This window comes from Trifolium pratense, linkage group LG1, assembly GCF_020283565.1.
Source record: "Trifolium pratense cultivar HEN17-A07 linkage group LG1, ARS_RC_1.1, whole genome shotgun sequence".
NCBI classification, from domain to species: Eukaryota; Viridiplantae; Streptophyta; class Magnoliopsida; order Fabales; family Fabaceae; genus Trifolium; species Trifolium pratense.
The window spans coordinates 35,881,478-35,906,264 of record NC_060059.1 but is presented as its reverse complement, the minus strand read 5'-3'; the positions used below and the strand labels follow the sequence as shown (position 1 = coordinate 35,906,264).

Below are 24,787 nucleotides of genomic sequence, written 5' to 3'. Positions count from 1 at the left end.
GAAACAGAAAACAAAGTTTCAACAATCAATACATTCAGGAATAAAATTGTTATCAAATCACCAATAACAGAGTATACTTCAACCAATGGATAATTAAGATTTAATGGTAAAGGGAAACAAAAATATAATTGCAAAAGAAAATTACCAACAATTTTCAAGCAGAATACATTATAAATAGGCTATGATTTCGTTTCCTTCAAGAAACTAGCAGAGTCATCATCAGCATCTGACTCAATTTCATCGGAGGTTTCTTCAAGATCATTCTGAATAGTTTCATTTGGATATAGAGAAGGTTTTGGAGGCATTTCAATGTTCTCAATATTTCCTTCAAGCATCTCAATTACTTTGTTCATTGAAGGACGATCACTTGGTTTTAATTGTATACACCATAATGCAGTTATGAACATCTTTTTCACATTAATCATTTCCTCATTAGTCAGTTCATCCATTTCTATGTCCTTTTCCTCAATCAATTGATTGTAGATCCAAAAGGGAAAGAAAAGTTGGCTTGAACGATCTGCATGTGGATTCAAATTTCTTCTCTTACTTGCCATTTCCATTAAAAGCATTCCAAAACTGTAGACATCTGCCTTGTAAGACACTCCTCCAATATTTTGGTAGAATAATTCAGGAGCCATGTAACCAATTGTTCCTCTTGCTGCAGTTAGAGTCACAATGCTCATGTCATTAGGATAAAGCTTTGCAAGACCAAAATCGGAAACCTTTGGGATAAAGTTCTCGTCGAGAAGGATGTTATGGGGCTTTATGTCAAAATGCAAAATTTGCATGTCACATCCTTGATGCAAATAAGCAATACCACGAGCTACTCCAAGAGATATCTCATACATTTGCTTATAAGTGAGAGAGATGGCATCCTCTCTAGAAGAAATATATTTATCAAGAGAACCATTGGGCATAAATTCATAAACAAGAGCACGTTTAGATCCTTCAAAACAAAATCCAATAAGTCGAACTACATTGGTGTGATGTATTCTTCCTATGGTTGCAACTTCATTAATGAAATCTTGTCCATTACCCTTAGATTTACTCAACATTTTTATGGCCACAAATGGCCCGCTCCTTAGCTTTCCTTGATAAACAGCACCAAAGCCTCCTTCGCCTAACTTATCTCTAAAACTTCTAGTCATGGTTTTTATTTCTTTGTACGAATACCTAATTGGCGTCAAGGTACTCCCTCTAAGAAAAACTTCAATATTTTCATACATTGATATATGCCTTTTCCGACATGTATATATCAATAATACGAAGAAAACCACAAGGCCTAGGACAAATCTCGACATAAATAATGGCAAAAGGTATCTTCCTGTCACTCTTCCTATCTCGATGGCAGTTTTAGAATCTTTAAGTTCACTGGATAATTCAGAGCTTTTTGTTATGCCAAATATTTGTACTACTCCTGTGATGGTTATATCATGGAAGCACAATTAATACATAAAATATTGTAGATTTGTAGGGTTGGTTAATAAAAACGTTCAAAAACTTGTTAAGTATTCTCCTTATCTCAAGTTGGTTTTCAGAGTGTCACTAAGGTTGAAGAATGGTTACATGTAAGGTTTGATGAAAAAGAGGGTTGTTATAGACACACAAAAGTATAGACAAAGGGAGCTTCTACGGTACATTCGAATAATTTGAATGTACCGGTACATCAAGTCGGTAAATTGATAAATTAGCGATTATTTTTATGAACTAAAAAACTATTAGCCGATTATTGTATTTTAGAAATAATAATATCACAAGAAAAAACACAATTTTATTGTTTATAAGCATTATACGAATTTTTGTAATATTTTTTTAAAAAAATTCAATATTGACTATTATGATGAATAAAAATTCAAAAAATATCGAATTTTATATTTTTGACAGTTTTGATGAATAATATTTAGTTGCTATAATTATTTTAATGATAAGAGAATTAATTTACTTTGAAAAATATTCATTTACCTATTAATTTAATTATCCAATGTACCGGTACATTAGAAATTATCATATGCACCATAGAATTTGCCATAGACAAAACATGGATATATTCTTATTTACACATGTTGCACGTAAATCGAGACCAAAAAAATATTAAAAAATTCTGAAATCATATTTTTGTTACATTTTTGTCAATATTTTGTGTTGAATTATCATTTCTCGATGAAAAAGAACATGCACATAAAACTATGCAGAAATGCAGATAAGGGACAAACCAAAATATTGATTCCGCAATATGTCGAATATAAAATCTTTCATTCTCCACTAAGTCAGTACCTTGTAGATTGTTTGAGGATTTCTTTATTTTGGTAAGAAAAGGATATTACTTATGTTCTGGACTGGGCCAAGAGCTGGCCCAATCACTTATGCCCGACATTTGGGGCATGGTCCGACAAGGGGAGACCTCCCCGACACGTCAGCCAATGACGTGTCCTGCTCGACATAACGGATTAGCTCCACGCTAATCACGTGCTCGTCTATCCATGCACGATGACTCATTCAGCCTTAGCTTAACAGCTAAGCAGCACGTTTAACACGTGCTCCTTTATCCAAGCACACCTGTCATCGAGCCTATCCCTTACCCGCGAATAGCGGAACGGCTCCAACCAAGATAGAGGCAAATAACGGCCTTCCCCTACGATACAGGGACTATCTTGGCAGTTGAGTCTACTGGGCCGGTTATCCCGGCCCAATAGACCAACCTTTGGCCCAGCGCTGGGGGCACTATATAAGCTCTCCTAGACAGGAGAGCCAGGTATTCAAAACCATTCTACACTTTCTTTCTCTCTCTTCTTTTGTATCTCTCTGTTCACTTTGCTGACTTAGGCATCGGAGCACCTGCAGGTACAAACCCCCCCTTCGGTGTGGACGCTTGCTCAACGGACCGGCCATCAACCTATTCTGATCACCAGGTACGATCAGTGGCGCCGTCTGTGGGAACTGAGTTCTTCCCCATTCTTTAACCTTTTTTCAAAGAAACAAAGATAAAAAACCAAACCTCTCAAGAAACTTCATCATGGCCAGTTCTTCGCAGCCACTCAACACCGACGCCGGCGATGACAACGTGCTCAACGTTCCATCCTCTCCGCCGCCGCAGCATAACACCGTCCTATCACCGGTGCGTGACGATACCACCGTAACACGCGGTCCAGAAACCGACTCCCGCGACGGACGGGAAACCTCACTCTCTTCCGATGAAGAAGACGTCGAGAACCTAACCGATCGTCGGATGGGCAAACGCCCGCAATTCAAACAAGAAGCTCCGGCAAACAACGCCGAACAGCCCGCCGTCCTGCCCAACTCTGAGATCGCAGCCTTGATCGCTGCCCTCAAACAAACAACGGAGGCCATGCAGGCTCAAAATCGTCGACTGGACGAGCAGAGCGAAAGGATTGCCGCACTGGAGAAAAGCCGGCCACCTAGAAAGACCAACTCTCCCCCGCGGAGACGCCAAGCTGATCCTTCCCCTCCCCGTCCGGCGGCCGTCAAACATCGACGCCCCGACCTAGAGAGGGTAGAAGTTACTCCTCGGAAGAAGGACCGCACTCCTCCTCATCGCGAGGGTAGATCCTCTCCGGGCAAGAAAGGGAAGCATGAAGCTCCACGCCGCCATTCACCTCAAGGGTTGGCGAACATGGCCAAACATGGCGCGTCAGGCAGCTACCGTCCTCGCAAATCCCGTAGTCCAACACCGATGCCCGGTGATTCTCCCCGGTCTTCCGAGGACCGTTCTCCCGATGGAAGTGACGAGGGCGATCCCCGATGCCCTCTTTCCAGAGACATCTTAAAGAAGCATGTTCCAAAGGGTTTCGAGAGACCTCCTACGCTCCCCGCGTATGATGGATTGACCGACCCTGACGATCACATAGCCAATGTCAACGCGAACCTGGATTTCAGGAACATTAGCGGTGCCATTAGGTGCAGACTGTTCCCAACCACGCTGAGGAAGGGAGCAATGGCATGGTACCAAAGCCTGCCCCCTCAATCCATCCATTCATGGAGGGATCTTACTGAACAGTTTTCCAGACACTTCACTGCTTCCCGTAAGCATCCAAAGACTGTGCACGCCTTGGAGGCCATATACCAAGCCGAGGAAGAAACTCTCCGCAATTTCGTCGAGAGGTTCAATAAAGAGGCCGTGCAGGTCGAGACGACCGACGACATGAAAAAATACTTGCTGCAGAGGGGCCTTCGCCCGGGCAGCGATTTTGCCAAAGCTGTGGGCATAGAAAAACCACCCACCTGGGACGACCTCCTCCTAAAAGCTCAAAAGTACATTGATTACGAGGAAGTCCAGGCAGCTGATGTCGCCCGCCTTGCCCGACCTGGAAGCAGCCACCCGGCCCGCGAGTCCTCCCATAGGAACGATGACAGGGGTGGCGACAGGGGACACGATAGAGGCGGCGATCGGGGTGGCGAGAGGGGCAGAGACAGAAGGAGGGGTGAAAGACGAGAGCCTCGTGGTCCTCCAAGCACATTCGCCACCTACACCCAACTCGTCAAATCACGGGGAGAGATATTCGCTGAGGTTCACATCTCTGAGTTCGACAGAGCAAATGTGAAGCAACCAAAGCCAACCCCCCTAAAACCCGGCCAAGACAAAAATAGGTATTGCAGATACCACAAGAGTTATGGTCACAGGACCGACGACTGCATCCAACTGAAGGATGCTATTGAAATCATGATCAGAAACGGACAACTAAGACAGTTCGTGAAAAGAAACAATGATCCTCGACCCGAAACCGCGGAGACTCGCGCGGTCGAGGAGGTCCCTCCACAGCCAGCCGGGCAGAAAAACGCCAAACAGATAGCTATGAGCGTATCCCGGCCAGAAGATTTGGCTATCCCCAGCGATTTTGAGGACACCTATACTGGTCCTACGCTTAGCACGGGGGACTACTTCACAGACTCACTCGTCATATCCGGCGGTCACATGGACAAGCACACCGTCGGATCAATAAAAAGAAAATTCGAGGATCTCATCAACACGTCCTCGAATATGAACGCAACGCTGGACAAGGCGAAGGGGCGATCAATGCCTTTAGCCTTCTATCGAGAAGAGCTGCCCGGTGGGACAGCCAATTTCCAAATCCCCCTCCTCGTCCGGGCAGACATGGCCAACATGGACGTTCGTCGGGTCCTCATCGATCCGGGGAGCTCTTGCGACATCATGTACGCCAGTTTGTTCAGGACCTTACAGCTGGACGAGACACACCTCACCCCATACATGGGCTCAGACCTCACAGGATTCAATGGAGCAACTACTAGGCCTTGGGGTTATGTCGACCTAATCGTCACCTTTGGCTCCGAAGAGACTGCTAAGTCGATCAGGGTGAAATTCTTGGTCGTGGACTGCCCCTGCCTCTACCAGTGCATCATCGGCAGGACGGCCATAGCAGACCTGATGGCTGTCCCCTCCACCGCCCACCTGAAGATGAAATATTACACTCATAAGGGGCAGGTTGCTACTTTGCACGGGGACATCGAAGCCGCGAGGAGGTGCTTTGACGCAGCATCCAAAGGCAACAACTTCATTGGCAAAGCTCCTGAAGCAAAGAAGCCAAAGCCTTCCTCGGAAACACCACCAAAGCCATCCCCGGAAGCACCACGAAGTCTGCCCGGTCCAAGTGTGAGCTCTGTTGATCTTGACAGCCGCACCTCCAAGAAAGAGCATAAGGAGGAGAAAAAGCTGAGGAAGGAGGAGAAGGAGGACGACGAGGCGAGCAAAGAGCATTATCGCCCCATTCCAGATGGAGACTTTGAGATAGTCCAGTTTGGCGAGGATCCAGAAAAAAGAGTCAAGATTGGTACGGGGCTCCCCGAGTTGGCGAGGAAGCAGCTGAAAGCCTGCCTTAGAGAAAATGCTGACTTGTTCGCATGGCACGCTGCCGACATGCCCGGGCTGGATCCAAACATCGCTTGTCATCAACTTACTGTCGACCCACTTGCTAGTGCTGTAGTGCAACGTAGGCGTAGGCAGTCTCCCGAAAAAGCGGAGGCTGCCGAAAAAGCTGTAAAAGACCTCCTAGAGGCAAATTTTATTTCTGAAGCCAGATACACTACCTGGTTGTCAAACGTTGTACTAGTTAAAAAATCTAATGGAAAATGGCGCATGTGTGTTGACTATACCGATCTCAATAGGGCTTGCCCTAAAGATTCCTATCCTTTACCTTGCATTGATAAATTAGTCGATAATTCTTCTGGCTTTAAATTATTGTCTTTTATGGATGCATATTCAGGATACAACCAAATCCCAATGGCTGTGGCCGACAGGGGAAAAACAGCTTTCATGACCGAGTCGGGCAACTATTACTACAACGTAATGCCCTTCGGTCTAAAAAACGCTGGTGCTACATACCAACGGATGATGAATAAAGTATTCCGGGCAGAAATAGGCGACATGCTCGAAGTCTACATGGACGACATGATCGTAAAATCCCACGAGGAAATCGACCATACCACCCACTTACGTAAGGTCTTCGAGCAGGCCAGAAAACACAACATGCGATTCAACCCAGAAAAGTGCACCTTCGGGGTACGAGCAGGAAAGTTCCTCGGATTCTACCTAACAGAACGAGGAATCGAAGCCAACCCCGACAAATGTCGTGCCTTTACGGAGCTCCCAACTCCGAGCAACAAAAAATCCATACAAACCCTGAACGGAATGCTGACCTCATTGTCTCGCTTCGTAGCAAAATCTGCTCAACACGCATTACCACTTTTCAAATTACTAAGGAAAGAAGCTGTGTTCGAATGGACGGACGAGTGCGAGCAGGCCCTCCAACATCTTAAGAAGGCCCTGTCCGAACCCCCAGTCCTCTCGCGCCCGGATGTCGAGGAAGTGCTATACATCTACCTCTCCGTCGCATCTGAGGCCGTCAGCGCAGCCCTCGTCCGCGAAACAACGGAAGGACAAAAACCAGTGTACTTCACGAGCAAGGCTCTACAGGGGCCCGAACTCAGATATACACAAATCGAAAAGGTGGCCCTCGCCTTGATCAACGCAGCAAGAAGACTACGTCACTACTTCCTAGCGCACACAATCATAGTACGAACCGACCAACCCATCAAATCATTGCTTGGTCGACCAGACATGGCGGGCAGGATGCTCAAATGGTCCCTCGAGCTTTCCGAATTCGACATTCGTTACGAAAGCAGGAAAGCGCTAAAATCACAAGTCCTAGCAGACTTTGTGGCCGAAATGACGAGTCCAGCCTCCTCAACAAGCGAGGCAGACAAATGGACAATATTCGTCGACGGAGCGTCAAGCTCCACGGGAGCAGGAGCAGGAATTATCCTGGAAAACGAAAATGGGATCATCATTGAAGTATCCCTAGCACTATCCTTCCCGACATCAAATAACCAAGCAGAATACGAAGCCTTCCTAGCAGGGCTACGGTTGGCCGAGGACATGGAGGCAAAAGAAGTAAAAATTTTCACAGATTCACAACTTGTTGCCTCACAAGTATTGGGAGAATATCAAGCCAAAAATGATAATCTCTCTGAATATTTAGCATTAGTGAAGGAAAAAATCACTAAGTTCAAATCCGTGGAGGTGCAACACGTTCCGCGCGAGCACAACAAACGGGCAGATATCCTGTCCAAACTGGCGAGCACAAAAAAGAAAGGCGGAAACAAATCCGTCATTCAGGAAGTACTCCCCCGACCAAGCATCGAGAAGGCGAGCAACGTCCTCGACATAAATGTCATTGGCGACCAAAACTGCTGGATGACCCCCGTATACAATTTCCTCGCGAACGGAACCCTCCCTGACGATCAGAAAGAGGCAGCAATAATTAGACGTCGAGCATGCGCTTATGTCGTCCTCGACGGAAAGTTATATAGAAGAGGATTCTCAATCCCACTCCTTAAATGTGTCGACGAGGAAACAGTCGACTATATCTTGCGCGAGGTACACGAGGGAATCAACGCCCAGCATCTGGGAGGAAGATCGCTGGCCAGGAAAGCTCTTCGAGCAGGATACTACTGGCCCACCATGCAGCAAGACGCAAAGGACCATGTGAAGAGATGCGACAAATGTCAACGACATGGGGACATGCACCTAGCTCCTCCCCACGAACTCAAATCTTTGTCGTCACCATGGCCCTTCGCTTGGTGGGGCATGGACATACTTGGCCCCTTCACAAAGGGACTCCACCAAAATAAATTTCTGATAGTCGCCGTGGACTATTTCACCAAGTGGGTAGAGGCTGAACCCCTCTCCGACATAACGTCGTTCAGGATACTCCGTTTCTTTAAACGCGACGTACTCTGCCGATTTGGGATACCACAGGCCGTCGTCACGGACAACGGGACACAATTCACGGACAAAGGTTTCCAAGACTTCCTCGCTGCCCTGGGGACTAAGCAACATTTCACTTCCGTGGAACATCCCCAAACTAACGGGCAGGCCGAAGCCGCCAACAGAGTAATCCTGCGCGGCCTACGTCGAAGATTGGACCAGAACAAAAAGAAATGGGTCGAGGAGCTCGAAAGCGTCCTTTGGGCCTATCGCACAACACCACACTCCACAACCGGGGAGACTCCATTTAGAATGGTATATGGAACAGAAGCAGTCATCCCCGTGGAAGTGGGCGAGCCGTCTCGCCGAACCGAGCAACCGCTCGAAGAAGAAATGAACGACGAAGCTCTCCGTGAAGAGCTTGATCTCGTCGAAGAGATCCGCACGGGGGCATCCCTTCGGGAAGCCACCCTTAAACAAAAAATAGCTGCCCGACATGACGTCAAAGTCATCAAAAGAGAATTCGAAGTGGGCAGCCTCGTCTTAAGACGAAATGCTAAGGACTCCCAGGATGGTAAATTGGCGGCCAACTGGGAAGGACCATATCGCGTCATTGACAAAACAGAAAATGGCGCGTATTATCTCGAGGATCTTCGAGGAAAGAAACTTCCTCGACCTTGGAACGCCCAAAAATTAAAACAATATTATAGCTAAGTTATTGCCAAACTAAAAAACACTTCTAAAAGGCTGCTCGGATCCTCTAGCAAAGAGCCCGACACCTCGACAACGGAGAGCACGCGGGCACACGTGCTCGATCCAAACAATTGAAAAGGAGATACTCTGGCTCAGGAAGGGCAGAGCGTCTACCCGACGAGGATGACCTTTGAGACAAGCTCCTCGTCTTCGTGCCAAGGCTTAACGCCCAGCTCGCGATGGGAAGTTCAAGCCGCGGGGGCGGGCACAACAACGTGTCGGCGTCCGTATTAGCCTCAGAAAACAACTCTAGGCGCTTAGTTAGTTCCCTAAACTTTCTAAGTTAAATCCGAGGACGACCTCCTCGACGAAACGCGCTCGCAACAAAAAACTTGCAAATATAAAAACGGTTTTGTCGAGCAGACATACAACAATGTCGAGCAAGTATACGAATATCAAAACCAAAAATTTGTTAAGTTAAAAACGAGCAAGCATAAAGACATGCATATTACGAACAGGCATAACCTAGCAAAAACAAAGAGCAATAACTTAAACATACATACGAGGAGATAAAATAGACGAGCAGGATGAATAAAACGATCATTGTTATAAATACCGGGCATAAAAACCCATTTGTTCAGGTGTTACAAAAACCGGGCACGCAGGCCCCCAAAAATAAATTGTCATGAAACAAAAAAGACGAATAAAGTACAAGTCATTGGCGCGCAGGCCCAAATAAAAAACCGGGGAGGATCAGGAGCTTTCATCATGACCCTCTGGGTTGCCCTCCGGTGCCCTCTCCTCCCCGACAACTTCCTCTTCGACTTCCTCATCCTCCTCGTCCTCATCATCAACCGCCTCCTCATCCAACTTCTCCTCCTCAAGCTCCATTTCCCTGTACTCTTCGGGAATGATGATCTGCCCGTTCTCAACCCGTTTGAGTTTGTGAATACCTTCAGTGATCAAGTCACGCTCGGCATTCACAACCCTAAGTTGGGCGATCGCGTTCTTCCATCCATGGATCATGCTCGCCAACATCAGACCACGCTGCCTCTTGATCTCCTTGACTAGGTCAGCCCGACTTACCATCTTGGAAATCTCAGCACCCTCATCGGCAGCAGGAGCCAGCTTGGACTGAAGGTCAGCTATCACCCCTTCCAACTGTCTTTTCTCCTCGGCACTCCGGGCCTCCACTCCCTCAAGATTTTTCTTCACAAGTTCCAGTTCATCCCGGCTCTCCCTGACATCCTTCAGCAGCTGGCCATAATTCTCCTGCTTCCCCCTCAGATCGATCAGCTCACCCTCCATCAGCATAATTTTTCCCTCCAGCTTGGCATTCCGAGCAGCCAACTTCTCCACCTCATGAGTTGGTCCCCCCTCATTCAGCACCAAGGCTGTCTCCGCCAGACGGATGACAGCAGCAACATCCTCGTTGAGCTGTTTCTGTCGGGCAGATGCAGAAGCGCCCAGTATATAATTCTTCTCCGATGCAGGCACCTGGAGGGGATTTTTGTCAAAAAAGCTCCGGTTGCTCAAACACGCGGGGAGGACAAAGCCACCGTCCCCCTCCGACAGGTCGACGATAGGCGTCATCTGTTCCTCCCGATGCCTCTTCGTTCGACCACCCGGAGTCCCAGCGGAACTGCCTACCGGGGAAGATTGTGAGACGCTCCCCGAAGCACCCTGATCACCCATCAAGATGGTTGGCTTGGCCCTCCTCGCCTTTTTCCTAGCCTTCTCCCCCTTTTGCTCAGAAGCTATCCTCATCAGCTCGGAAGCAAGATCTGCCATCCTACCTGCAAAGTTAAAAACGTGGTCAGAATCACGGGGAGAAAATCAAACATAAAAATACTGAAATTTATTTCAAGTAAAAAACGGGCAGGAATTAAAGTAGATACCCAGCAAAGTATTCTCAGCTGCAACAGTCTTGCACGACAGTAATAATTTAGTATTAACAAAACGAGGTTCGATCCTCGGTTGACCATGCTTGTCTAAAGCAACTTCCCCTAAACTAGTCATAACCCTACACGGCTTAAAGCCGTCCACATAGGCCTTAAGCTTCTCAAAGCCTGCCATTTCGGCCGGGGAAAGATCCTCGGCAGATGTTAAATACTCGTCGGTCCTCAACACAAAGTGCTCCGACGACCACGACAGTGGGAACCGAAGAACCCACTCCATTACTTGCTCCCCTTCCTCGTCCAACTGAGGAGACCCATCCTCGAGGAACACGGGCCTTTCCGTGTGCAGAGAATCGAAAGCAAACTCCGTCACCGGCTTCACCACATAGTACCTCTCCTTGAAACCCCGAGCAGACTCGACGAACATCTTAAAAATTTTGCTCGACTGGTGCTTCAAGGAAATCCAACCCTGCCGGTCCCCGACTTTCTGTCTTTGGATTTGGAAGATGTAGAAAAATAAAGCAACAGTAGCTTCCACCTCCAGATACCGACAAAGGATCTGGTACGCCCGGATGAACGCCAACGAGTTCGGGTGAAGCTGGGAAGGAGCCACCCTTAATCGGCCAAAAATCCCAGCTTCAAGGTCGTTGAAGGGCAGCCGAAATCCCAACTCCTTAAATGCCATCTCGTACATAGTGAATCTACCTCCTCCGTACGACGAGCAAACCCGCTCCCCTTCGGCAGGTGCATGAACCTCCCAGTTTTCCGAACCAGCCTCCTCGACTATAGTAAAAAGCCGGGGATCCTGGGCAGTAATCGTCGAAGCAATGCCCCGAGGCTCGGGCGCAACCCAGGCCAGCTCTGGATCTGTAATTGTGTCGACCAACTTATGTTTTGACGCCGCTTGGCTTCCCGTAGCCTCCTCTGTATCTGACATTTTGAATACCTGAAAAGCAGCGAAAATGAAGTGAATTCGACAGTCATATCAAATCCACCCTTTCACCGCAAATCAAGTGAAAGGGCGTAGGATAGGGCGAGGACGCTGTCCCCGACCAAAAGCCCTTATCAAAATGGCACACAAAGAAAACAGAGGAAACGAGGAGAACCATTCAACAAAGCCTAAAACGGGGAGAAGGTCCCCGACACAAGACATGGCTCGACACTCGAAACCAAACTCTAATTTGGATAAAACCTAGAGTTAAAAACGGAGAGAAGCTCCCCGACACAGGGTTTCTACAAACTCATGTATCTACCAAGTTTCCCAGCGAAATAGCGGGGAGAAGATCCCCGACAAAGAGTTAAACAAACTCATTTTCCAGCTAAATTCTAAAGTTAAAAACGGGGAGAAGCTCCCCGACATTCATAAAAATTGTTAAAGACACGCATAATTCGCGAAGGCGAAAACGGGGAGAAGATCCCCGACACAAGGTCCAGCTAACCTAGCTTTTTGCTACAATAAACGGGGAGAAATAACGATTCAATTCTCCCCGACGAAATAATGGTTGTAACGGGGAGAGGAAACAACACTCTCCTCCCCGACAAAAAACGCATAGATTTCCAGAAATCTATGAATGTTCTTCGCGGAACCCAGAAGATTCATACACGTTCATCACTTATTCCCAGAAATTCATACAAGTTCATCCCTTTCCCAGAAGTCATATGAACACCCATCATGTTCTATGTAAAATCCAGACAAAATTCATCACAACGAAGGTGTGAAAAACTCAAAATCAAGGTACAAAATAGCATGAACGGCGAATCTACCACTATCACACATCAAATATCACTAACAACAGTAACCTAAACTGTTTACTCTCAAACAAAGAGGGATCACGAAAACTCAAAACCCAAATGGAAAATCCAAACTAATATAAACAATAGGTATAACGCAGAATCTAGCATAAACACAAATGCATTTCGAAACAAACGGGTAAGTAGAAAAATTACCTTGAGATTAAAAGAGACTTGAAGCTTTAAGCAAAGATGGGTGCAAAAACCTTGAGTTTGATAGCCTTGAATCTGGGAAAATAGGAACAACAGCAGCAGCAGTGGAGCAACGAATGAAGAGAAGAAAGGAAAAGTTCCAAATGAACTTTCTCCCTCCTATTTATAGACTCTTCAGGTCCCTGCACCTGCATCACGAAACAACACGCCTAATCGTCCCATAGCCGTTGATCCAAATCCAACGGTCTTGATCAAAAGCCAATCAAAGGCCAAGATTCAATCCCGCGGAAAACGAAAAGGCATGATCAATCCAACGGCTAGAAAGCCTCCTCGTAAAACGAAGCAACGATCACATTTCCCCAAGTCATAATTGCACTTTTTAATAAAGGTGACACGTGGCAGCAGCAGACGAAACGTCTGTCTTTTCATTTCCCATCGAACAGACGATACGATCCCCGAGGGACTTATCGTTATCCCCAGCGTAAATGTCTCCTCGACTCCGCGAGTAAGCGGAAATCACGGGCAATTAAGGCAAACTCCATAAGCAATGGTGCCCGTAAAACCAGGCAGCATCAGCGAGATGCATTTAATACTGCACTTCCTCGACAATACGTCGAGGAATTAAAAAGCCAATAATTTCCAAGGGAAAAATCCTCTCCCCGTAATTTCCTCCACAAACATCGTGGCACGCGTTACGAGCAAAAGGAAGCTTCCTCCTTGTAAAATCCTCCTCGTCGTGCCATAGAGGAATTTACGAGCAACATACAAATGCGCTCCTCACGCAAACGAGCAACAGTCATAATCCATGAATTATGAAATCCTCCTAGGATTGGCGAGGAAAACAACTCCTCGACACACGGGCATGGACCTTAAGTCATTACTCCTATAGCTAGGAGCAACGACTTGGGGGGCTCCTGTTCTGGACTGGGCCAAGAGCTGGCCCAATCACTTATGCCCGACATTTGGGGCATGGTCCGACAAGGGGAGACCTCCCCGACACGTCAGCCAATGACGTGTCCTGCTCGACATAACGGATTAGCTCCACGCTAATCACGTGCTCGTCTATCCATGCACGATGACTCATTCAGCCTTAGCTTAACAGCTAAGCAGCACGTTTAACACGTGCTCCTTTATCCAAGCACACCTGTCATCGAGCCTATCCCTTACCCGCGAATAGCGGAACGGCTCCAACCAAGATAGAGGCAAATAACGGCCTTCCCCTACGATACAGGGACTATCTTGGCAGTTGAGTCTACTGGGCCGGTTATCCCGGCCCAATAGACCAACCTTTGGCCCAGCGCTGGGGGCACTATATAAGCTCTCCTAGACAGGAGAGCCAGGTATTCAAAACCATTCTACACTTTCTTTCTCTCTCTTCTTTTGTATCTCTCTGTTCACTTTGCTGACTTAGGCATCGGAGCACCTGCAGGTACAAACCCCCCCTTCGGTGTGGACGCTTGCTCAACGGACCGGCCATCAACCTATTCTGATCACCAGGTACGATCAACTTATAACAAAAATAATATTTAAATAATATAATTGATTTCTATTGAAATATGATTTTCTAGAATACATTAGTCATTAATCTTAGTACCATCTTGCGGTCGTTGTGGAACTTTTTAACACACATTGATAGCAAGCGGCCTAGCGGATTATGGAGAAAGCTCTGATACTATCTGAAAATTGAGAGTGAGTTTAACTCAACCCTAAAAAACCAGCTTGTAAGGTGAGAATTATCTCTATTTTATAGACAAATATTCCGACCATCTTGCATCCGATGTAGAACTTCTTAACAATTAAGAGATAACGTATACTTTGTAGATATTTCTAAAATGTTTCAGTAGTTAGTAAAAGAAATCATTATTAGATTTCTATTAAAAAATATCATGAAACATCTGGAATGAATTACCAGGCAAACATATATACAATTGTATTTAAATCTTTGAGATGATATGACAATAACATCTCTCCTACACTAAATTAATTTATAATGTGTTGTCTATTGGCCCATGTTACTAAATACTCAAAATCTCAAATCTAAGTCCTCACATTACTTGTTACTATCTTCCTACTACAAGGTCTTCTATACTATCACCTATTTTCTAAACTAACACTATTACCTCAACTACCAGCAATTTCTTTAAAAAATAATTAAATTGATGTACAGATAATAACAGAGAGATTATCATATAGACAAAGAAAAATTTAAAGTATTACCTTTTTTTTTTTTGACAATATAAAGTATTACCTTTAACAAAGCCAAGTATTACATCTGCAATAAATTGTAGCGCTTACGTTAAGAGATAACATACAATCCTACTAGTATAATATAATTAGAAAAAAAAATAAAATACCGTATACATCGCATTTTATATACCAAGAGTCATGGTTGGAAATTTAGACACTTCATTTATTTATAAAGATGGAAATCTACCACTAGACTACTTGATTAAAAATAATTAAAAAAAAAAATGAGGCATACTCTACCCATTAATAATTTGGAGGTATTTGCCAAACAACCAATGAAAACAAGTCACACAAGTAGATTTACATGTAGTACCCACAACTAACTTGTATGTAGAACCCACAACTAATTTCTAACCAAATAATATAACTTGTTTTTATTGGTTGATGGATAAATATCCTCAAATTAATTATCAAGGGGTAAATTAGAAAAAACCTTAAAAAAAACAAAAAAAACCACAATTAGTTAACTCCCGACACTTTTCTGGACTTCCAAACGAGGGGTATAGTATAAAAGTCATGGTTTGGTGGGAAAGCTAGAGTGGATCCTAATATTGGATCAAACATATGATATGGAAACTCACATTTGGGGTGAAATTGTTGCGCTTTAAATGTGAGTGATTAAGTTTCATATTGACAATCGAATATGAATAGATAAAAATATTTGATATATAAGATAGATGACTGGTGAACCAAATTTCTTATGGTTTTGGTGACGCTTCTCTCTTATGATCCTAAAACATTGACTCGTTACCAATCGTTAGTTGTTTTAGTGGTGATTGACGCTGAACTTGATCGCAATTGCGATCGAGAGGAGGCTGGAATCACTTGATACCAGAACTGACCCCTAAACCAGATTTAACTGGTGGTAAAAATAAAAAAACAAAAAAACATTGACTCTTTATTTCTACCGACGTTCCACGATACTTTTCATAAAATACTGATTAATTATAAATAACTCCTTACCTTCCTCTATTATGAGCTGCTTTGATAGTTGGTCTACAAAATAGACAAAAACAACTTTTTTAGAATACAACAAAATAAGCGATCGGAAGGGGACTACAACCACTTGATATCAGAATTGATTTTAGAATTAGATTAGGCGGTCCAGTGCACCGAATATTGGTGTTGAAAAAAAAAATACAACAAATTACCAAATTTTTTGGCACAATTTATCTTTGACTTAGTAACTTCAAATACTTGCTGAATAATGAGTTTTATAAATTAGACTAATAACTACTTCCTCTGCCCCTTGTAAAAATGAAAAAAATAGACTCGATGTATTTCGTTAAAAAATTTGATCAAATACATTCACTTTTGTTGATCAATTTTTATTTATATTTTAGGATGGGGAAAATATTTTTTATTCTATAAAATTTAAAATATAAGAAACAATTAGATCCTTGTAAAAAAAAGAAACAATTAGATCAATAAAATTGATGTATTTGGCCAAACTAAATATCTTAATTTTTATTGACTAAAATGTCTCTTGGAAGTATACAAAAAAAAGTGAAAGTAAAGAAAATTACAAAAATCATTGAATTAACTTGGACTCTGTTGGTTTCCGTAATTTTTTTTCCTCCGACTTTCTTTTCATAAAACCAAACAACAAGTTTATTCATATATTTTCGTAATTTTCTTTCTTCTCAATTTATTTCCATAAAACCAAATGAATCCACCGGGATTTAAACAAAAAATATCTTTTAACCATTTGATATGTAGGTAAATTCTAATATGAACCACTTCATCAAGTGGTCCATGGTGGACCAGTCATGAATAACATTATAACGAATACTAATTTTACAAAATTCATCGTTGGATTGAAAGTTTATATCATATAAATCATCCATAGAAAAATTGAAAATCATTTGATATGTTATTAAGACACATCAAGATTAACGGTTTATTAAATAATGTTAATTTTGATGTGTCTCAATAATATATCAATTGATTTTCAAAAAATTTAAAAAAATTTATGGATATATAGGATATAAACTTTCAATCTAACGGTGAATTTCATAAAATTTATATTCGGTCCAGGGTCATCAATGTTTCGAATGTGTCGGTGGGAACGATTGGTGTGAATGACAAAAGGGTTCAATTTCGTATTTCTTACCACATCTTTTGGCGACTTCAATTCCCAATGGATAATCGCAATAATCAGTTGATTCATAACATTCAAAATCTCTAGTGGTTTGATTAAAGTAGCACCGTTGATTATCGCCGCAAGAATCTCTACAAGCACCACTTATCCACGATAACTGAAATCCATAGACTAGCATTCCATGAATTTGCTCATACGAAAGAGGTCGATTTGGTACATCATCTCTGACATTAGGATTAACTAATAATGATGACATAGCAACAAGCTTCACTTTGCAATAATCTTTTAATCTCCCAACTGACAAATACTTATTGGATCTCCAATAATCTTCTTCCCGATAGTTCTCCCCCGCAAAAGCATAAACATAGCTTTTGGAGTCGGAGTTGACTCTACACGGAGATGTATCAACATACTCAAGATCGTCCTTCACTGGTTTGCTACAGTTCAAGTATATTATGTACCCGTACCCGAACCCAAAATGATAGTCGATTTGATATGGATACATATGGTAGTCATCATAGTCGTAGATAATTGTAAAATTGGATGTACTTAGGAAATAGCTAGGAATGGAGGAGCAATTCCCCTCTTCAATTCCGGGATCAACAACTTGAACTGTGTAGTCTTCGTAGTTGATTGATTTAACATAGTATTTCCCCGAAAACAGAGTTAATGTTGTGACGTTGTTTTCACAGGATAACTCGTACTTCGGATTACCACAGGCTGATGGATCATTCTTAAGCCGAAACGGATGTCTTATGTTTGTGATTTTTCCGCATGAAGAAATTGGGCAATATGTTTGGTTATTGTTACTACTATTAGTAGTTGCATCACATGCTTGATGATGATGTAGCACTAGTACAACCACCATAATTTGAAGGAAACATAAAAATGAGTCCATCCCTCTTCACATGAGTATTGATGCTGAAATGGAACATACATACCATTATCAAACTAATTGTAAGGTCGCTCAAAACTGTCTTTATCTGTGTCAAAGTCAATATGAATGAGTCAAAGAGCAGAGCTATATGGGATTGTCCTTTTCCAAGTGTCAAAGTCTTTTAGCCACCCTTCTTGACTTTCATCAATACATTAAATTATCAAGGACATTTCTTAATCAAATAATAGAAAATTAGAAATTAGTCTTTTGCTTTCTTGTGATTTGCCGTTTCAATACCGCTGTTTGATTTTCTATCTTAATGCGTCTTGTTTGTTTTTTTGTCTTATTACGGTGTTTGATTCAGTTAAATTATTAATTACTATAAAGGAGAAGAATGGTTTTTTTTTTTTTGAAGAAGCTAAATTAGCCTACCCAAATTGGCGCCAGAGAGAATCGAACCTCAGACTCCAAGAGAAGCACTGATCGTTGTCGTTTCGTGATCAAAATAAGTTTTAATTAAGAAAAGTAGTAACAAGGTAGTTAACCTTGGTCGTCTCACAAGGACCTCTAATTTAATAATTAGTAAAAATAAGAACAATGAATAACACAATTAAATATGGAGTTTTGGGTTTGTTTAGATCGAAAGAGTATTAGAAATTCAATTGATAAAAAGACGATCAATCTATTGGTTTTAGGAAAACTTCGTTATGATTCTATCCTCGGTTCACATAAAATATTGTTTATATATTCATGCCTTGGTTGGTTTATAAGACCGATTATACAAGCGATAAACAGTTTATACGAATTCATTCGATTAAGCAAAGAATGTGTTCAACTAACCATGAGTAGTGAACAAGCGTCACTTAGAACACGGTTTGTATCATGACAGATTTCGACCAACCCTTTTTTGCTAAGCGCGAAAAAACCTATATCAATTCCTATTCGAACTAGTCATACAAGCGATGAATCAATCCGAAAAGTCTCACAATATATAACTCAAAATAGAGATTAAGCATCACTATATTCGAGTTTCATAAATAAACAAAGAGCATGAATTGATAAGAGAAGACAATAAATAAATAAACTGAATTACTATTAAGAATTGAACCTCAAGAAGTCATGACATGATCCTTCTCGAAAATACACAGTCAGGATACTAAGCTACCTTTTCTTTCCTACAACTCAGAGTTTGAGTTTAGATTTCAGCTTGAGGGGAAGCTATTCTTTTCTTGTTCTCACAGGCTTTTTGATTTTTATATGCAGGGATATCACTTAAGTTCAATTTAATCACCGTCGTTTCGTGATCAAAATAATTTTAAAATAAGTAGTACAAGGTAGTAACCTTGGTCGTTTCGCAAGGACTCACAATCGGTTTAACAATGTTAGAATCAATTTAAAGATTGCAAATCGGGGGTTTTCGGTTTTGAAAACAGTAACAACAATAACGAATTTAATCAATGTGAAAGTAATCAATCCATTGGTTTTAGGAAATCTTGTTTATCATCTATCCTAGGTTCTCATAAGATTGTTCGTTAGTTTATGCTGGGCTGATTATGGAACTAATTTAACAAGCGAAAATCAATTCTATAAAGAATCGTTGATTAAGCACCAACGTGTTCAATTGACTATGGAGATGATCAAGCGTCACCGATAACATAGATAAAATCATAACAATAATTCATTCAGCCCCTTTTTACAAGCGAAAAAGCATATATCAATTTCTATTCAAATTAATTTATACAAGCGATGAATGAATTCGAATGGTCTCGATAGTATGAATATGAAACAGAATAATTAAGCATCAATTGTATCAAACTCATACATAAAGAAGGAGACACGAAAATTGATATATGATAAGCATAAACATATGAATTGATAATAAAACCGAACCTCAAGAATCAAGAACAAAATTCCTTACACCAATGGATTGAAAATAAGTTTAGTTCTCCATGAAGGTAGTGGCTGCTCTGGGGATTGGTTTCTCGTGAAATCAGAATGAAATAACCCTAGCTGCCTTTTTTTCGGTTTAAATAATACATGGAACGGGCCTTAAAACAATTGGGCCGAAAAATATAAAGTTGTGCTGAAATTAAATTCGTCTGGAACATAAACGCAATTATTTGACACACTTGCGCTCCGAACTGGGTTTTGGCCTCAACATAAAAGTCGTAGCTCTTGATCTCAGCTTTCCAACGCATCTTCCCGCGTCTCGATCCGATATTTGTAACTCCAGTTATGACCTGCGGACCGGAAGGGTGTCAAAGTGCTATTTATTCATAAATTAAGTGCGAAAATAAAATAGAGTTAGAAATAAACTTAAATATAAAAACACCTTAAAATAGTGAAAATAGTAAATTAAACCATAGGAATACACTAGTACAATAGTAGAAGAATGTGCATTAAAATGCACTGATCAAATTCCCCCACACTTGAACTTTTGCACTCCGAGCAAAACTCAAATGAAAAACTTAAAAACAAATCACAAGCAGTCAACATATTCCAGGTTTCAAGCTTCAAACCTTGGGTCAAAATTCAAAGATTGGCACAATTCTTATCTATCAACTTTCAATAATAATCTTGCGTGTGTGTGTGTACTGTCTCCCACTGTCAACCAAAGTAATGTCAAGATCCCTCTCTGAAACTACCATTCTAGATGCTAAGCTGTCATTCTTTTCCTATAATTTCAGATTTAACCAGAATTTCAGACTAGGGGGGGGCTATTTCTTTTCAAGAGATCCAAAGCTTTTCAACATCAACTCAGGGGCAACTACTTTCAAGCTTTATTATTGTTTATTATTTTTTGAAAAGAATTATTGTTTATTATTATTTATTGTTTTTAAGCTTTAGGTACTACTCCACCTTTTCACCTGACGGGATCTTACTTGTAATAAGTCCAACCTATTACTCAGAGTAGAGCATCCTACACAGCACTTGTTCCTCCAGTTTCGGGCACAGGAACTTGTTCCTCCAGTTTCAGGCACAGGAACTTATTATATTCATTAGTTTTAGCTCTTAAGCAGTTTCCCTTTTTCTCAATTAATAGCAATGATCGGTCCATCTGTTACTCTAGCCTTTCCCCCACACTTAGTTCTAATCATACCCTCCATTATATTGAAATTAGAGAACTTAGTCTAAAGAATAAATATTTCAGAGGTTTATCTAGACATTACTAAGTTTGACAGTGTTCAAGCAGTTGTGCATTAAGTTGCAAAGACTATCATGTCAAGTATCAAAACAAAAAACTCCAAAAATTTCACTGACCCTACAGTTATCTGCCCTAGCCTTAGAACATGTGACTACTCATGACAATTTTTTTTATTTATTTATTTTTTTTTTAAAACACAAAAATGTAAATGTAAATGTAAAATGTCCCTCCCCCACACTTAAACCAGACAGTGTCCGCAATGTAATCTAAACATAAAGTGAGAGTAAAGGAAGGAACACACCCGAGGGGCTAAGGTGTAGCGGCTGGTGCTGGTGCTTCTATGTCTGGTGGTTTTGGTGGAAGCCCTTCCACACTTTTATGGAGCAGCTTCAACCGCTGTCCTTTTGCTTTGAAAACCTTGCCAGTACCTGTACTTTTAATTTCTATAGCACCAGAAGGAAAAACATTAGTCACGACAAAGGGGCCAATCCACTTGGATCGAAACTTACCAACCATATCTTTCAGGCGAGACTTAAACAGCAAGACTTTTTGGCCAACAGAAAATTTCTTTTTGGAAATCATCTTATCATGGAAGTGCGTAGTCTTTTCTTTATCATGGGAGTGTTTGGTTGGGGCAGCCGGAATGTCAAGAACTTTAACCGTACAGACTGCCTCATTGACAACAACTTCACCTGTATGAATGTTATTATCCTGCAAATCAGATTCAATCTTAGCACAAATAGAGCAAAGGTTAGTGTTAGTAACTAAATCCATATAAAAAATAGAATGTTCTTCCACGGGATGTTTCATGGCATCAAAAATGTTAAACTTAGCGACAATGTCGCCAAACTCCATGGACATGGTTCCATCATAAACATCAACTTTTGTTCTTGCCGTTCTCATGAATGGTCGGCCTAGAATGATGGGTGCCCTGCTGGAATTAGTTTCTCCCTCCATGTCTAGAATGTAGAAATCTGCAGGAAGAATCAAGTCATTAACTTGCACCAGGACATCTTCTACCTTCCCAGCAGGGCGGGCATTGCTCCTGTTTGCTAATTGTACGATTAAACCTGTAGGCTGCAAAGGACCAAGATCAAGGTTATTATAAATAGAACTAGGCATAACATTAATACCTGCTCCCAGATCAAGCATACAATTTTCAAACTTGTGATCCCCAATGGAACAGGGAATAGCAAAAACTCCTGGATCATCACACTTTTCTGGCATGGTTTGACTGAGAACTGAGACATTAGCTGAGGAACCAGTTTTGGGCTGAATGAAAGCAGAAACATTTCGTCCCAACCTGACTCTCTCATTTCCCTTCAACTTCCTCTTGTGTGTGCACAAGTCTTTCAGGAATTTTGCATATTTAGGAATCTGTTTAATTGCATCAAGGAGAGGAATGTTAACCGCACATTTTCTGAATACATCTAAAATCTCCTTGTCTTCCTCAACTGTCTTCTTGATATTTTTCTGCACCCTTTGAGGAAAAGGAATTGGTGGCACATATACTCTTTCTTTTTCGGGTTCGGTCTCAGTTGTAACAGAAGGAGGTTCAGGAGCAGATGATGATGCAACGGTTTTCTTCTTCTTTTTCTCTGGTGCTGGTTCTGACACTCTTCCAGATCGCAAAGTAATTGCACTCACATTCACATTCGGATTCGGCACTGTTTGTGCAGGAAGGTTACCAGAGCCCTGAGCTTGTAATTGGCCTATTGCATTAGCCATTTGTCCCATCTGTGTTGTCATGTGCCCCATCTGAGTTGTCAAGTTCTGAATGCTAACATCTGTTCGTTGTTGGTACTGTATGTTACTTGTAGCCATTTGCTTGACAAGGTCCTCCAATGAAGGTGAAGGGATGGCTGGTGGGGCAGAGGGGGCTGCAGCCTGTGACTGATTACCGTATCTGAGGTTTTGATGATTCCTCCAACTAGGATGATACTGGTTGGTGGAGAGGTCAGGATTGTTGTACCTGTTCTGATTGTAAAGGGCTGCTGCTGCTGCATATGCTTGAGGTAGCTCAGTTATTGTTTCATCCTGCAGAATAGGACATGTGTCGGTTGGATGTTCAGTAGAAGTACAAATGCCGCACACTTTAGCTATTTGAGGTCTATTAACTGCCAACTGTTTCACCAAGGAAGTAAGTTCATCAATTCTAGCATCACACTTGGTTTCGAGCGCCTTGATGGAAGGAGAGGAAGACTGAACCTCATTCACACTTGCAGAATTATTTCTAGTTGTAAACTGTTGCGAGTTGAGTGACATGTTCTCGATCAAGGCCTTTGCAGCAGCTGGAGTTTTATCAACAAGTGCTCCACCACTAGCAGCATCCAAAATGTTTCTATCCATTGGTAGCAACCCCTCATAGAAATACTGGATGAGTAATTGCTCGGTGATCTGGTGTTGAGGACAACTAGAAACTAGCTGCTTGAATCTTTCCCAGTATTCTGCCAATGATTCGTTTCCCTGCCTAATGCCGCATATTTCTTTTCTGATTGACGCAGCTCTAGAAGCGGGAAAGTATCTCTCTAGAAAGACCTTCTTCAAATCATTCCAAGTTGTGATAGAATTCGGCTCAAGATAGTACAACCAATCTTTGGCAGCACCCTGGAGCGAGAATGGAAAAGCTCTGAGCTTGATGTGATCTTCTGTTATACCTTCAGGCCTCAATGGTGTAGAACAAACAACTTGAAATTCCTTCAAATGCTTATGCGGATCCTCACCTGCAAGACCATGAAACTTGGGCAACAAGTGTATCAAACCAGATTTCAATTCAAAAGGAATATCAACGTCAGTATATTGGATGCATAGACCATTGTAATTGACATCAGGAGCAGCAAGCTGCCTTAGTGTTCTTTGTTCAGCCATGTTATCAAAAGCAAGTTTAGAATCAAATAAAGTATGCAAAGAGAAACTATGTAAGAATCAGAATCAGATTCGTTAATGAAACAAAAAGAAAGAAGAGATATGGTTAAAATAGATTCAGAAAAATATAAAAACACGAAATTTAGTCTAATTAAGTAAAATAAGATTTTTGGAAATTAGTTTGGAATTTTCTGAAACTATAAAAACAGAAATAAATTAAAATAAAATAGTAAAACACGGAATTTGAACTTTTTAGGTTTCCGTCACCTATTTTGTTCCAAAATAGGGGATTTTGAACTCTGATTTTTTTCTAATGAACAGGTACAGGAAACACTAGATTTGGAGAAGATTTTCCAGAAAACTGTTTTTTTACGAAAACTGATTATTAGGGCACGTAAAAGCCAGAAAACACGGGAAAGCAAGGCTAGAACGCAACCACACAGAAACTGAGTCTAATATTAGCTAAAATCAATTGAGAGTCCCCGGCAACGGCGCCAATTTGATCGTTGTCGTTTCGTGATCAAAATAAGTTTTAATTAAGAAAAGTAGTAACAAGGTAGTTAACCTTGGTCGTCTCACAAGGACCTCTAATTTAATAATTAGTAAAAATAAGAACAATGAATAACACAATTAAATATGGAGTTTTGGGTTTGTTTAGATCGAAAGAGTATTAGAAATTCAATTGATAAAAAGACGATCAATCTATTGGTTTTAGGAAAACTTCGTTATGATTCTATCCTCGGTTCACATAAAATATTGTTTATATATTCATGCCTTG

General features: G+C 41.8%; 2 protein-coding genes across 2 annotated transcripts; both read right to left on the bottom strand.

Annotated features, from left to right (window-relative positions):
* Positions 1-2: 2 nt before the first annotated feature.
* Positions 3-18,190, bottom strand: LOC123910343 (LEAF RUST 10 DISEASE-RESISTANCE LOCUS RECEPTOR-LIKE PROTEIN KINASE-like 2.3). Its single transcript, XM_045961442.1, has 4 exons — positions 17,135-18,190; positions 15,985-16,017; positions 15,023-15,046; positions 3-1,417 (listed from the first exon to the last, which is right to left on the bottom strand). The coding sequence occupies exons 1-4, from the start codon at positions 18,018-18,020 to the stop codon at positions 180-182; spliced, it is 2,181 nt and encodes a 726-aa protein (XP_045817398.1). The 5' UTR covers positions 18,021-18,190; the 3' UTR covers positions 3-179.
* On the bottom strand, positions 18,074-24,012 carry LOC123893219. The gene is made up of 2 exons (XM_045943159.1): positions 21,573-24,012; positions 18,074-18,105 (listed from the first exon to the last, which is right to left on the bottom strand). The coding sequence occupies exons 1-2, from the start codon at positions 24,010-24,012 to the stop codon at positions 18,074-18,076; spliced, it is 2,472 nt and encodes an 823-aa protein (XP_045799115.1).
* Between the last annotated feature and the right edge of the window lie 775 nt (positions 24,013-24,787).

Bases quoted from the DNA above. Each gene is read 5' to 3' on its own strand.
- LOC123910343 (XM_045961442.1), bottom strand. From the start codon at position 18,020: ATGGACTCATTTTTATGTTTCCTTCAAATTATGGTGGTTGTACTAGTG. The intron at 15,047-15,984 runs GTAAGGAGTTAT...AATTTATTGCAG, and splicing joins GCAGCTCATAATAGAGGAAG to ATGTAATACTTGGCTTTGTT. The intron at 1,418-15,022 runs GTAATACTTTAT...TAACCATCACAG, and splicing joins AATACTTGGCTTTGTTAAAG to GAGTAGTACAAATATTTGGC.
- LOC123893219 (XM_045943159.1), bottom strand. From the start codon at position 24,012: ATGGCTGAACAAAGAACACTAAGGCAGCTTGCTGCTCCTGATGTCAAT. The intron at 18,106-21,572 runs GTACTGGCAAGG...ACTTTGACACAG, and splicing joins TATAGAAATTAAAAGTACAG to ATAAAGACAGTTTTGAGCGA.